Genomic DNA, 15469 nt, shown 5'->3' with positions numbered 1-15469 from the left:
TAGTCTTCATGATATTGATAGGAATGTATTGGTAAACAGTGTTCTATGCTGGAAGCTGAAGAACTCGCAAAATACTCACTAGGAATAGAGCCAAAAAACTAGCATGAAAAATACTTCAACCAAGATCAAGGGTTACAGGGAGAGGGCAGGAGATGATGTTGAGAAACATATCAGCCATGATAAAAAAATGAAGCAAACTCAATGGCCTGAATGGCCTAATTTTGTTCCTATACCTTACAGTCTTATGATCTAAGGTAAGTTAGTTCTTCCTCAGTACTGGAATGTAATTTTGTAGGATGATGAATGTTCCACAATTACCCACAAATTAGATAAGATCCACAAGAACCAAACTCCAGTCAATTCAGTGAAAAGGGATCCCTGCACAATCTTTAAAAATGAAAACTTTCTCCTTCTTATTGAACATACATTTCAAAAACGATTTGTCACTGAAACCCAGACTATTATCAAAATGCTGGGATATAATGGTAAAATCACTAGGCTAGTAACCAGGAACCCCAGATTAATGCTCTCAGCACATGAGTTCATACCCCACTCTGGTGGCAATGTCTTGAGATCGGAAGGAGTATTATATTGGACTTGAAAACATTAAGTCTGTTCCTCTCCCCACAGATGCTACTGGACCTCCAACATTTTCTGTGTTTCAGATTTCCAGGATCCATAGTAATTTGCTTTTCCATAGCAAAACCCATATGAGTGAATAAATTACTCGAAATCATCCCCTGCCTTGATCCAGCCCAGAAATCACTGTCCCTTCAGCTTACTGACTCCAACTATTGCAGGCCAATTGAAGAAGTACAGTCTCCAAAACAAGTTTACTAAACATCTAATTCTATATATGTCTTCTGTGCAGACATCCTGATGATGAGTAGCATTTCATTAGAATCTAAAATGTACAGATCAGTAAACCATAGCTTCTCATTACAACATCTAGTTAGCTCATGAGTTCCTCTACATCCAGATTTTATGCAATGATTTATATATTCTACAATGATTGATAATTCTTTTGCATACAGCCAAAAGAGAAAATAAGCTCATTCTCTGAAAAAGTTCACAAACTTAAGTTTACTTACTCAAATGTTGTAACTTTTTGTGCAATCCAAGGCTGTGGAAATATTTCATGATAAGCGTAGTGAGATAGTTGCATTTCTGATAGTACTGTTCAATATGTTTATGGATTTCGTGATTAGTTACAAGAGGATTTGAAATCTGTAGACATACAAAAGAAGTTGGGTTAGGTAGCAGTTGAACGGATACTACAAAAACTGCAATGATGATACAGAGACCTCCTGCTCACTTGTCACTAAGTACAGTATCCTCTGACAGTAATGAGGTGAGATCTTCAAACACAGCATAACAATGAATAAATCTAATTGTTCAGAAATATCAACAACATGGCACATTAAATGTAATAAAACATCCCTAAGTTCTTCACAGGAGGGTTGTTAAACAAAATAAACAAAATAAAACCTGAGAAGTCCATTTGAGGGTCGTAAGCAAAATGTTGTGTCTTACAGAAAGATCTTGAGGAAAGAAAAATGAAATAGAGAGACAGAGTGTTTTAGGCAGAAATTACAGAGTGTAAGGCCGAGGCAGCTGGAGGCATGGTCACCAGTAATGAAGCATGAAGTCAAGGAGGCATACTAGACCAGAGTTACAGGGAGTACAGATTTTTCAAAGAATTTGGGCTGAAAAATATGAGGACGATGCTATGGTGGTTCTTGAAAACAAGGATTAGAATTTTAATTTCTCATTATTTGACTATGAGTCAGTGTAGGTCGGCAAGCAAAGGGCTGATGGATGAAGACCTTTTGGTGGAAGTAAAGATGCAGCAGAAGAGTTTTGGATGGTCTTAGATTTATGGGGGTTAGAACATGGCGGATGAGCAAGGACGGTGTTGAAATAGTCAAGAGAAAAGGTGACACATACATGAATGAGGATTTCACCAACAGATTCTCTGAGGCACAGCTGATGCTAGTCAATGTTAGTGGGGAATGAGGATCTGCAAGCATTATAGTGGAAATTCACGATGACACGCTCATCCTGTGAGTTAAATATGATAAAAGGCTGTGCACTGTTGCTCAAATTCAGATAGTTACAGGAAGAGGGATGGAATTAGTAAGAAGTGAATGGAGCTTGGATTTGAGACTAGAGGCAAGAAATGCTGTACATGATATGGCTTTTCAGTAAAAATCATAGTTTTTTTTACCAAATGTAGTAATCTTTTACAAAAATCAATAAGACAGAGTTCTTTTCTGATTAAACCCCCTGAACTTATAGAGTCACAGAGTCGTAGAACATGGAAACAGACCCTTCGGTCCAATGCATCAATGCTGACCATAACCCCAAACTCAAATGGTCCCACATACCTGTGCTTGGCCCATTTCCCTTTCTTATTCATGAACTTCTCCAAATGTCTTTTAAACGTTGTACCTTGATTCACATCCACTACTTCCTCTGGAAGTCCACTTCACTCATGAACCATTCCCCATGTAAAAAGAAGTTGCTCCTCATGTCTTTTTTTAAATCTTTCTCCTCCCTCCTTAAAATTATGCCCCTAATTTAGATTAGACTTTAGATTAGACTTACAGTGTGGAAACAGGCCCTTCGGCCCAACAAGCCCACACCTACCCGCCGAAGCGCAACCCACCCATTCCCCTACATTTACCCCTTACCTAACACTACGGGCAATTTAGCTTGACCAATTCACCTGACCCGCACATCTTTGTGACTGTGGGAGGAAACCGGAGCACCCGGAGGAAACCCACGCAGACACGGGGAGAACGTGCAAACTCCACACAGTCAGTCGCCTGAGTCGGGAATTGAACCCGGGTCTACAGGCGCTGTGAGGCAGCAGTGCTAACCACTGTGCCACCGTGCCGCCCACACCTTGAAACCTATTCAGTGTAATGGTGGCTGATTTGTGACCTATCTTCCCAAACCTGCTTTTGTCCCCGTAACAATGAGAATGGCATTCTCAAAGCCATCTGCCAATCATATAAAAGATCAACAAATCCCCTGGCATCAATTCCTATACGGCAAGCAGAATTCCAAACAGCTGCCTCCCATCTCGTGTTGAACTGGTCCCTCTTTCTGTTCTGTAACAAAATTGATCTGGTGTCCTGGACTCCCTGATTAATACTAACGATTATTTATCTGTCTATCTTACCTATTCCCACCAATACCTTGTAAACTATCCCACTATGTAGCCGTCCAAGTTTCAAGAAAGGCAATTCCAGCTCCTTTGTTGGTGCAAGATCATTTTACAGTAATATCTCTTTCATGACCAAGCCTCATCTTGGTAAATGGCAATCGTGTTAATATCTAGTCCCAAAGCTGTTCTGCAAAGTCTTAATGTATGAGTATCAAAGATACACAAACAACCCTAAGAACAATATTAAACTAAACACAGTTACTATCTTCTAGGTATGGAGGTGATGGACCTTGAGATTGGAAGTAAGTTTAATGAGGCAGAAACCCATGACCTGATGACCTGAAACCCATCATATTCCTGACTTTGCCTGAATTAAGTATGAATGCCTAAGCTCAATCTGTCTGCTCTGTGAAGAAATAAATGCTTAAACAAATGGGATGAATATGAGAAATTAACACCATAAAAGGTTACATTTCAGTAAAATCAATAGCAACCTGGGTTCTTTTCAAGACAAAGTTAACCTGGCATAATATGGTCAACACTCTTCAAACAATGTGGAATTATGGATGAAGATTACATAAGATTACATGGAGATCCTTAGGACGACAACTAGCATTAGGGTACAATGCTGTTTCAGCAACATGATCTGGAAAATATCCAGTCTTGGACTCTCAAGTGGTGAGTGACATTTGCTCAACATAAATGCCAGGCAATGACCACCACCAATAAGAGACAATCTAAAAAGTGCCTCCAAGCATTCAATGATGTCCCATCACTGAACACCCCACAATCAGCATCCTTGATGTCATCACTGACCGGAAACTCAACTGGACTTGCCACATAAAGTAAGTGGCTATAAGAGTAGGTCAAATACTGTGATGAGTAACTCACCTCCTGACTCTCCAAAATCTGTCCATCATCTACAAGGCACAGAACCTTATGCCAGTGGTCGGGAAGTTGTTGGATGGATTCTGAGGGGCAGGATTTACATATACTTGGAAAGGCAAGGACTGATTAGGGATAGTCAACAGGGCTTTGTGCAGAGGAAATCATGTCACATTAACTTGACTGAGTTTTGTGAAGAGGTGACAAAATTGATGAAGAGCAGTAGCCGTTGTCTGTATTGACTTCAGCAAAATGTTCGACATGCTTCACATGGTGGACTGAGTAGTAAGGTTAGATCACATGGGATCCAGAGTGAGCTAGCCAATTGGATCCAGAATTAGCTTGGAGGTAAGAGACAGAGTACAGAGTAAGGGTAGAGGGTTGCTTTTCAGACTGGAGACCTGTGGCCAGTGGTGTGTCACAAGGATCGGTGGTGGGTCCACTGCTTTTTGTCATTTATGTAAATTATTTGGATGTGAATATAGTTAGTAAACTTGCAAAATTGGAGATGTTGAGGACAGCAAAGAAGGTCACCTCAGGGTACAACAGGATCTTGATCAGATTGTCCAACGAGCAGTGGAGTGCCAGATGGAGTTTAATTTAGAAAAGGTGTTGCATTTTGGTAAGGCAAACAGACTGAGACAATTCATGGTAGGGTCTGGCTGAACAAAAACCTGAAAAGGATGGGGCTTTTTCCCTGGAGCATCAGAGGCTGAGGGGTGACCCTTATGGTTATTTATAAAATCACGAGGGGAATGGATAGAATGAATAGTCAAGGTCTTTTCCCTGGGGTGGGGAGTCCAAAACTAGAGGTCATAGGTTAAAAGTGAGCGAGGAAACATTTAAAAGTGACCTAAGGGATAACATTTTCACGCAGAAGGTAGTATGCGTATGGAACGAGCTGCCAGCGAAAGTTGTGGAGGTGGGTACATTTACAACATTTAAAAGGCATCTGGGTGGGTATGTGAATAGGAAGAGTTTGGAGGGCTGTGGGCCTTATATTGGCAAATGGACTAGGTCAAATTAGGAAAACTAGTTGGCGTGGACAAGTTGGACCAAGAAGTCTGTAACTGTGCTGTATGACTCTATGACTTTATTCAGAAGTGTGATGGAATGTTCCCCACTTGTCTGGTTGGGGGCATCTCTGACAACTCAAGGATCTTAACATCATTTGGTAAAAAGCAACCCAGTTTATTGGCACCAAATCTACAAACATCCATTCCCTACCGCCAATGCTCAGCAGCAGCAGTGTGTACTATCTACAAGATACACTGCAGAGTTTCACCAAAGATTGTTAAACTGCATCTTCCAAACACACAACCAATTCCATCTAGAAGGACAAGGGCAACAGCTACAGGGGAACACCACTGCCTGCAAGTTCCACTTCAAATTACTCAGCATGCTGACTTGGAAACATATTACTGTTCCTTCACTGTCACTGGGTCAAAATTCTGGAAATCCCTCCCTAAGAGCATTACTGGTCAGCCTACAGCATGTAGCATGGTGAGGTGATGGCCTCATGGTATTATTACAAGACTCTTAATCTAGAGAGCCAGGTAATGTTCTGGGGACGTGGGGTCAAATCCTGCCACAAGCAAATGGCAAATTTGAATTAAATAAACATCTGGAATTAAGAATATAATGATGACCATGAATCTATTATTGATTGTCAGAAAAAAACATTTTTTCCATTAAGGTCCTAAAGGAAAGAAAACTGCCATCCTTACCTGGTCTGACTTACATATGACTCCAGATCCATAGCAATGTGATTGACTCTTTAACTACCCTATGGACAATTTGGATAGGTAATAAATGCTGGCCTTGCCATCATTCCACAACCAAATTTTTTAAAAATGTGACTACAGCAATTCAAGAAGGCAGCTCACTACCGCCTTTTCAAAGGCAACAATGGACAGCCAATAAATGCTGGCCCAACCACCAATGCCCACATCCTACAAATGAATAAAGAAAAGCTAAGTAAAGCTACAATCTGATAAAGGGACACAAGGCAGGAAAGGTAGCAAGTACGGAGAGGAAAACAGAGTTAGTGTTTCCCATCTGTGACCTTCAATTAGAACAGATCTGAACCATTAACTCTAATTTGCTGTCAGCACATGCTGCTTGACCCAGCTGGATATTCCCAGCATTGTCTGTTTTATTTTAGATTTTCAGCAACTGCTTTTGTATTAACCCTTCCACATTATTTTTGAAGCACTTCTGTAATAATGTTCATAACATTATTGGTGAGTGACCAGTAAACAAACAGGTCCAAACATTCTGGTAGAAAGAGTAAACACAACATTTTTTTGTTTATGTGTCACATGCTTGCAGTTCAAAATTTACCTTTTGGACTGTTAGGCCTACCAGTCGGTATAACTTCGCAGGGCCAATGAATCCTTCAAAACCTCGGACATGATTGCTGCCTCCAAGGACAAAGTACCCAACTAAATCATTATGATGAACATCTTCAGGATAGCTGGAAAGCAATACAAGATAAAGACAAATGATGTTTACATTATTCTGAAGAAAAAGAGATTAAAATGATCTCGTATTTCATACTCTACAAACTGGATAGATAATACAGATATCCCTTAGAAAAAATTTCAAGCAAGTCATTATTTAATTTTATTTGAAATTGAAGTATAAAGTAAAGGGTATAAAGTATATGCTATCTTCAAAGTATAAAGAAGACGAACTCCGAATGGTTGATTTTTTATTATTCACTCATGTACGTGGGCATCGTTGGCTGGGCCAGCATTTATTGCCTGTCCCTAGTTGCCCTTGAGAAGGTGGTAGTGAGGTGCTTTCTTGAACTTCTGCAGTCCACATGCTGTAGGTTGACCCATAATGTTCTTAGGGAGGGAATTACAGGATTTTGACACAGTGACAATGAAGGAATGGTGATATATTTTCTAGTCAGGATAGTGAGTGAGTGGCTTGGAGTGTTGTTTGCTCTGCTCATGTCTCTGCTGCCATTTTTCAAGATGGAAGTGGTCATGGGTTTGGAAGACGCTAAGGATTTTTGGTGAATTTCTGAAGTGCTTCTTGTAGATAGTACATACTGCTGCTACTGCATGTCAGTGGTGGAGGGAGTGGATGCTTGTTGATGTGGTGTCAATCAAGCAGGCTACTTTGTCTTGGATGGTGCCAAGTTTCTTGAGTGTTATTCCATGCAAGTGACAAGTATTCCACCACATTCCTGACTTGTGTCTTGTCGGTAGTTGACTGGCTTTAAGGAGTCCACAGATGAATTACTCGTCACACCATTCCGAGTCTCTGACTTGCTCTTGTAACCACTGTGTTCACGTGGAGAATCGAGTTGAGTTTCTAGTCATTGGTAATACTAAGAATGTTGGTAGTAGGAGGAATTCAATGATGGTTACTGCATCGAATGTTAAAGAGTGTTGCTTAGAGTCATAGAGATGTACAGCATGGAAACAGACCCTTCGGTCCAACTCGCCCATGCCAACCATATATCCTAAAATAATCTAGTTTCATTTGCCAGCACTTGGCCCATGTCCCTCTAAGCCTTTCATATTCATGTACCCATTCAGCTATCTTTTCAATGTTTTAATTGTACCAGCCTCCACCACTTTCTCTGGCAGCTCATTCTATACATGCACCATCCTCTGCATGATTCCCACATCGGACAGGAACAGCACAACACTCTATGAAAGGCCATCTTTGCACTTTAACAATCTATAGGCCCAGAAAATAGCTGTTGGAGATTGTTGTTGTCTGGCATTTGTATGGCACAAATGTTACTTACCACTTCTTAGCCCAAACCTGGATATTGTCCAGATCTTGTTGCATTTAAACATGTTCTGCTTCAGTATCTGAGGAGTTGTGAATGGTGCTGTACATTGTGCAATCATCAGCAAATATCCCCACTTTTGAACTCATGATGGAAGGAAGGTCATTGATGAAGCAGCTGAAGATAGTTGGGTCCCGGACACTGAGGAACTCCTGCAGATGTGTCCTGGAGCGGAGGTGATTGACTTCCAACAAACACAACCATTTTCTATTGCCAGGCATGACTCAAATCAGTGAAAAGTTTGCCCCATGATGCCCACTGCTTCCATTTTTTTTAAGATTCCTTGATGCAACACTCAGTTGAAGTTGGCCTTGATGTCAAGGGCAGTCACTCTCACCTCTGGAATTCAGCTCTTTTGTCCATGGTTGAACCAAGGCTGTAATGAGGTCAGGAGCTGAGTGCTCCTGGTGGATCCCAAACTGGGCGTCGATGACTAGGTTATTGCTGAGCAGGTATTGCTAGAGAGTACTTTTGATGGTACCTTCTATCACTTTACTCATGGTCAAGAGTAGACTAATGGGCTGGGTTGAATTTGTCCTGCTTTTCATGTATAGAAAATATGTGGGCAATTTTCCAGTTAGATGCAGTGTTGTAACTGTATCGGAAGTGCTGGGCTAAGGGAGCAGCAAGTTCTGGAGCACAGGTCTTCAGTTCTGTTGCCAGAATGTCGTCAGGGCCCAGACCTTTGCAGTACCAAGTGCCTCCACCATTTCTTGAGATCACATGGAGTGGAATGAATTGATTGAAGACTGGTATCTGTAATACTGGGGACTACTGGGGGAGGACAGGATGGATCATTCGTTCAGCACTTCTGGCTGAAGATTGCTGTGAAAGCTTCAGCCTTATCTTTTGCACTGATGAGCTGGGCTCTTCCATCACTGAGGATGGGATATTTGTACAGCCTTTTCCTCCACTGAGTTGTTTAATTGTCCACTGCCATTCATGACTAGATGTGACAGGACTGTAGACCTTCAATATGATCCGTTTGTTGTGAGAACACTTAGCTCTGTTATCACTTGCTGTTTATACTGTTTGGCATGCAAGTAGTTTTGTTTGGTAGCTTCACCAGGTCAACACCTCATTTTTTGGTATGTCTTGTACTGCTCCTGGCATGCTCTCTGTATTTTCCATTGAACTAGGGTTGATCCCCTGGCTTGATGGTAATGATTGAGTGAGGGATATGCTGAGTCATGAGGTTACAGATTATGCTGGTGTACAACACTGCTGCTGATGATGGCCCACAACACCTGATGGATGTCCAGTCTTAAGTTGCGACATCTGTTTGAAGTCTGTCCCATTTAGCAAATGTGTGTTGTCACAGGAACTCATTTATGATAAAAAAAAACAAACTCCAGCCTGGGCTGCATAATTACAGCAATCAATCACTACTGATCAGTCTGAAATAGACCCAGGCATAACCTGTGAAAAATGTCAGTGGCTGACAGATTTGGAAATCATTGGTTTGAGATCACCTTGTTTGACCCTAGCATGTTACACTTTGCACTTGTATCTAATGTTACTTAAATATTGGACTCCAAAGTATTATAGATTCAGAGATGCACAACTTGGAAACAGACCTGTTGGTCCAACTTGTCCATGCTGACCAGATATCTGAGACTAATCTAGCCCCATTTGCCAGACTTAGCCCATATCGCTCTAAACCTTTCCTATTCATATACCCATTCAGATGCCTTTTAATTGTTGCAATTATTCCAGCCTCCACCACTTCCTTGGCAGCTCATTGCATACATGCATCACCCTCTGCGTGAAAGAGTTGCTCTCTATATCCTCTAGTTCTGGACTCTCCCACCCCAGGGAAAAGACCTTGTCTACTTATGCTATCCATGCCTCTCATGATTTTATAAACCACCATAAGGTCACACCTCAGCTTCCAACAGTCCAAGGAGAACAATCCCAGCCTATTCAGCCTCTCCTTATAGCTCAAACCCTCCAACCCTGGCAATGTCTTTTCAGAACCCTTTCAAATTCAAGTGGAGTTCATAGCATGTCTGCTATGGCCCATGTAAAAAGTGCTTCTGCACATTCTCTAATGCATTTGCATCTTTCCTACTTTGTGGCACCTATAATTGTACACAACACTGCAGCTGTGGTCTAACAAGTGTCTTGTACATGTTTAACATCATCTTCTTGCTCTTGTACTTTACGCCTTTATTAATGAAGCCAAAAACACTGTATTCTCCATAAACCCTGCTCTCTCTACCTGTCCTGCCATCTTCAATTATCTATGCACATATACACCCAGGTTCTTCTGCTTCGGCACCGCCATTAGAATTGTACCATCCATTTTATCATGTATTTCAGTGTTTGTCATCTCACAAAGTGCATCATCTCACACTTGTCTGCATCAAACTACATCTGTCACCAATCTACCCACTCCATCAACTTGTCAAAGTCCTTTTGCTGTTCTACACTATCTTTCTCACAGTTTATAATTCTCCCATCTTTTGTGTCACCTGCAAGCTTGGAAATTGCCTCCTGTGCACCAAGATTAGATTAGACTTTAGATTAGACTTACAGTGTGGAAACAGGCCCTTCGGCCCAACATGTCCACACCGACCCGCCGAAGCGCAACCCACCCATACCCCTACATTTACCCCTTACCTAACACTACGGACAATTTAGCTTGGCCAATTCACCTGACCCGCACATCTTTGGACTGTGGGAGGAAACCGGAGCACCCGGAGGAAACCCACGCAGACACGGGGAGAACGTGCAAACTCCACACAGTCAGTCGCCTGAGTCGGGAATTGAACCCGGGTCTACAGGCGCTGTGAGGCAGCAGTGCTAACCACTGTGCCACCGTGCCGCCAAGATCTAGAACATTAATACAAATCAGGAAAAGCAAGGGTCCCAATACTGACCCCACCACAAATCTTTCTCCAACCCAAAAAATATACATTGACCATTATTCATAAAATCTTTTCCCTTGTAATAATAATTGCTTTTTAAGTTCCTCCTTTTACAGTCATAGAGTCATAGAAATGTACAGCATGGAAACAGACCCTTCGGTCCAACACGTCCATGCCAACCAGATATCCCAACCCAATCTAGTCCCACCTGCCAGTACCCGGCCCATATCCCTCCAAACCCTTCCTATTCATATACCCATCCAAATGCCTCTTAAATGTTGCAATTGTACCAGCCTCCACCATATCCTCTTGCAGCTCATTCCATACACGTACCACCCTCTGCATGAAAACGTTACCCCTTAGGTCTCTTTTATATCTTTCCCCTCTCACCCAACACCTATGTCCTCTAGTTCTGGACTCCCCGACCCCAGGGAAAAGACTTTGTCTACTTATCCTATCCATGCCCCTCATAATTTTGTAAACCTCTATAATGTCACCCCTCAGCCTCCAACACTCCAGGGAAAACAGCCCCAGCCTGTTCAGCCTCTCCCTATAGTTCAAATCCTCCAATCCTGGCAACATCCTTGTAAATCTTTTCTGAACCCTTTCAAGTTTCACAACATCTTTCCGATAGGAAGGAGACCAGAATTGCATGCAATATTCCAACAGTGGCCTAACCAATGTCCTGTACAGCCGCAACATGACCTCCCAACTCCTGCACTCAATACTCTGACCAATAAAGGAAAGCATACGAAACGCCTTCTTCTCTATCCTATCTACCTACGACTCCACTTTCAAGGAGCTATGGACCTGCGCTCCAAGGTCTCTTTGTTCAGCGACACTCCCTAGGACCTTAGCGTTAAGTGTATAAGTCCTGCAAAGATTTGCTTTCCCAAAATGCAGCACCTTGCATTTATCTGAATTAAACTCCATCTGCCACTTCTCAGCCCATTGGCCCATCTGGTCCAGATCGTGTTGTAATCTGAGGTAACCCTCTTTGCTGTCCACTACACCTCCAATTTTGGTGTCATCTGCAAACTTACTAACTGTACCTCTCATGCTCACATCCAAATCATTTATGTAAATGACAAAAAGTAGAGGGCCCAGCACCGATCCTTGTGGCACTCCACTGGTCACAGGCCCCCCGTTTGAAAAACAATCCTCCACCCCCACCCTCTGGCTTCTACCTTTGAACCAGTTCTGTATCTAAATGGCTAGTTCTCTCTGTATTTATTCCATGAGATCTAATCTTGCTAATCAGTCCCCATGGGGAACCTTGTCGAACGCCTTACTGAAGTCCATATGGATCACATCTACTGCTCTGCCCTCATCAATCTTCTTTGTTACTTCTTCAAAAAACTCAATCAAGTTTGTGAGACATGTTTCCCATGCACAAAGCCATGCTGAGTATCCCTAATTAGGTCTTACCTTTCCAAATACAGGTACATCATGTCCCTCAGGATTCCCTCCAAAAACTTGCCCAGTGAGGTCAGGCTCACTGGTCTATAGTTCTTTGGCTTGTCCTTACCCTTCTTAAACAGTGGCACCACGTTTGCCAACCTCCAGTCTTCCGGCACCTCACCTGTGACTATCGACGATACAAATATCTCAGCAAGAGGCCCAGCAATCACTTCTCTAGCTTCCCACAAAGTTCTTGGGTATACCTGATCAGGTCCTGGGGATTTATCCACTTTTAACCATTTCAAGACATCCAGCACTTCCTCCTCTGTAATCTGGACAATTTGCAAGATGTCACCATCTATTTCCCTACAGTGTATATCTTCCATATCCTTTTCCACAGTAAATACTGATGCAAAATATTCATTTAGTATCTCCCCCATTTTCTGCGGCTCCACACAAAGGCCGCCTTGCTGATCTTTCAGGAGCCCTATTCTCTCCCTAGTTACCCATTTGTCCTTAATATATTTGTAAAAACCCTTTGGATTCTCCTTAATTCTATTTGCCAAAGCTATCTCATGTCCCCTTTTTGCCTTCCTGATTTCCCTTTTAAGTGTACTCCTACTTCCTTTATACTCTTCTCAGGATTCACTCGATCTATCCTGTGTATACCTGACATATGCTTCCTTCTTTTTCTTAACCAAACCCTCACTTTCTTTAGTAATCTAGCATTCCCTGTACCTACCAGCCTTCCCTTTCACCCTGACAGGAATATACTTTCTCTGGATTCTTGTTATCTCATTTCTGAAGGCTTCCCATTTTCCAGCTGTCCCTTTACCTGTGAACATCTGCCTCCAATCAGCTTTCGAAAATTCACGCCTAATACCGTCAAAATTGGCCTTTCTCCAGTTTAGAACTTCAACTTTTAGATCTAGACTATCCTTGTCCATCACTATTTTAAAATGGATAGAATCATTGTCACTGGCCCCAAAGTGCTCCATCACCTCAGTCACCTGCCCTGCCTTATTTTCCAAGAGTAGGTCAAGTTTTGCACCTTCTCTAGTAGATACATCCACATACTGAATCAGAAAATTTTCTTGTACACATTAACAAATTCCTCTCCATCTAGACCTTTAACACTATGGCAGTCCCAGTCGATGTTTGAAAAGTTAAAATCCCCAACCATAACCACCTTATTATTCTTACAGATAGCTGAGATCTCCTTACAAGTTTGTTTCTCAATTTCCCTCTGACTATTGAGGGGTCTATAATACAATCCCAATAAGGTGATCATCCCTTTCTTATTTCTCAGTTCCACCCAAATAACTTCCCTGGATGTATTTCCGGGAATATCCTCCCTCAGCACAGCTGTAATGCTATCCCTTATCAAAAATGCCACTCCCCCTCCTCTCTTGCCTCCCTTTCTATCCTTCCTGTAGCATTTGTATCCTGGAACACTAAGCTGCCAGTCCTGTCCATCCCTGAGCCATGTTTCCGTAATTGCTATGATATCCCAGTCCCATGTTCCTAACCATGCCCTGAGTTCATCTGCCTTCCCTGTTAGGCCCCTTGCATTGAAATAAATAGTTTAATTTATTAGTCCTACCTTGTCCCTGCCTGCCCTGACTGTTTGACTCACTTCTGTTCTCAGCTGTACCCGTCTCAGATCAATCTCTTTCCTTACTATCTATCTGGGTCCCAAATTTTCCTGCCAGTATATTAGTCCCCTTCCAATTTAGGTGCAATCCATCCTTCTTGTACAGGTCACTTCTACCCCAAAAGACATTCCAATTATCCAAAAATGTGAATCCTTCTCCCATACGCCAACTCCTCAGCCATGCATTCATCTGCTCTATCCTCCTATTCCTGCCCTCACTAGCTCGTAGCACCAGGAGTAATCCAGATATTACTACTCTTGAGGACCTCCTTTTTAAATTCCTGACTCTCTGTAATCTCCCTTCAGAGTCTCAAGCTTTTCCCTTCCAATGTCATTGGTTCCAATGTGGACAATGACCTCCTGCTGGCCCCTCTCCCCCGTGAGAACATTCTGCACCCTCTCTGAGACATCCTTGATCCTGGCACCAGGGAAACAACACACCATTCTGCTTTTTCTCTGCTGGCCACAGAAACGTCTATCTGTACCTCGGACTACAATTGATCTCTTGGAAGCCGACGTACCCCTCGTTGCATTAGAGCCAGTCTCAATACCAGAAACTTCGTTGTTCATGTTACATTCCCCTGAGAATCCATCACCCCATACATTTTCCAAAACCGCATACCTGTTTAAAATGGGTATATCCACAAAAGACTCTTGCCCTAGGTGCCGACCTCTCTCACCCTTCCTGGAGTTAACCCATCTATGTGACTGTATCTGAGACTTTCCCCCTCCTATAACTGCCATCCGTCACATACTGTTGTTGTTGCAAATTTCTCATCGCTTCTATCTGTCTCTCCAATTGATCCACTTGATTTGATAAGATTCGCATCCAACAGCATTTATGGCAAATATAATCCGCAGTAACCCTTAAATTCTCTTTAAACTCCCACATCTGACAAGAAGTACACATCACTGCAAAGGCCATTTTTGCTCCTTCACAATCTACAGACCCAGAAAATAACACCGTCTTATTCCTCTACAAACACTGCCCCAGGTTAAATTAATAGCTATGGCTTATATTTTAAGTTTAATTAAGAGACGTATCTCCAAAAACATATAAGCAGGAAAGAATCCACTGTAGTCACTAATACAGCCTTTCTCTCGGACAGACTTAAAACAACAATTACCTTATCTGATTCTGTGCTGTGAACTTCGCCCAACAGTTCCTCCAAGATTAGTTGTGAATTTCACTGTTTGTTAATTTTCCCAGATGCACTCCGATGTCCAGCGATACATGAATTCAAACAGCAAAGGTGGTAACTGTGCAGGTTCTCTCTCTCTCTCTCCTGTGCACTGTCCTCACCATGTGCTTCCTTTGTCTGCTCTTCTCCCTTTTAAACTGCTGTTGTTTTGACTTCTTTTTTCCCAAGTTCCAAAACAATGCAACAGCATATAAAACAGTAATTGCTGCTCCTAGAATTCGAGGAAATCACCTCCAACACCTAAAATATCTCAAAAAAAGGAGCAGCTCTTACCTCATAACCTCTTCATTATCTATTACAATTGTGATGGCTTCAGTGTCCTCCATCATGAAAATTATGGCAAAATATTAATTTAGTGTCATTTCTGTGTTCCCCACTATTAACTCCTGAGTCTTGCCCTCTAATTCACTTTAGCTACTCCCTCTTTTTATATATTTATAGAAGCTTTTGCTATGTATTTTTAACATATTT

At 42.1% G+C, this 15469-nt stretch overlaps 1 protein-coding gene across 1 annotated transcript in view; it reads right to left on the bottom strand.

Annotated features, from left to right (window-relative positions):
- The window catches only part of LOC132816516 (protein sel-1 homolog 3-like), a 95004-nt gene that overhangs the window by 55429 nt on the left and 24106 nt on the right, over nucleotides 1-15469 (bottom strand). Inside the window, exons 6-7 of the mRNA XM_060826257.1 lie at nucleotides 6401-6533; nucleotides 1092-1227 (exon numbers count right to left, since the gene is read on the bottom strand). Of these exons, the coding sequence (XP_060682240.1) occupies nucleotides 1092-1227; nucleotides 6401-6533 (269 nt within the window). The remainder of the gene's footprint in view (nucleotides 1-1091; nucleotides 1228-6400; nucleotides 6534-15469) is intronic.

The sequence above is a fragment of the Hemiscyllium ocellatum genome, chromosome 1 (assembly GCF_020745735.1).
Source record: "Hemiscyllium ocellatum isolate sHemOce1 chromosome 1, sHemOce1.pat.X.cur, whole genome shotgun sequence".
NCBI classification, from domain to species: Eukaryota; Metazoa; Chordata; class Chondrichthyes; order Orectolobiformes; family Hemiscylliidae; genus Hemiscyllium; species Hemiscyllium ocellatum.
Note: the sequence above shows the minus strand (reverse complement) of the source record. Positions and strands in the feature narration are given on the sequence as shown.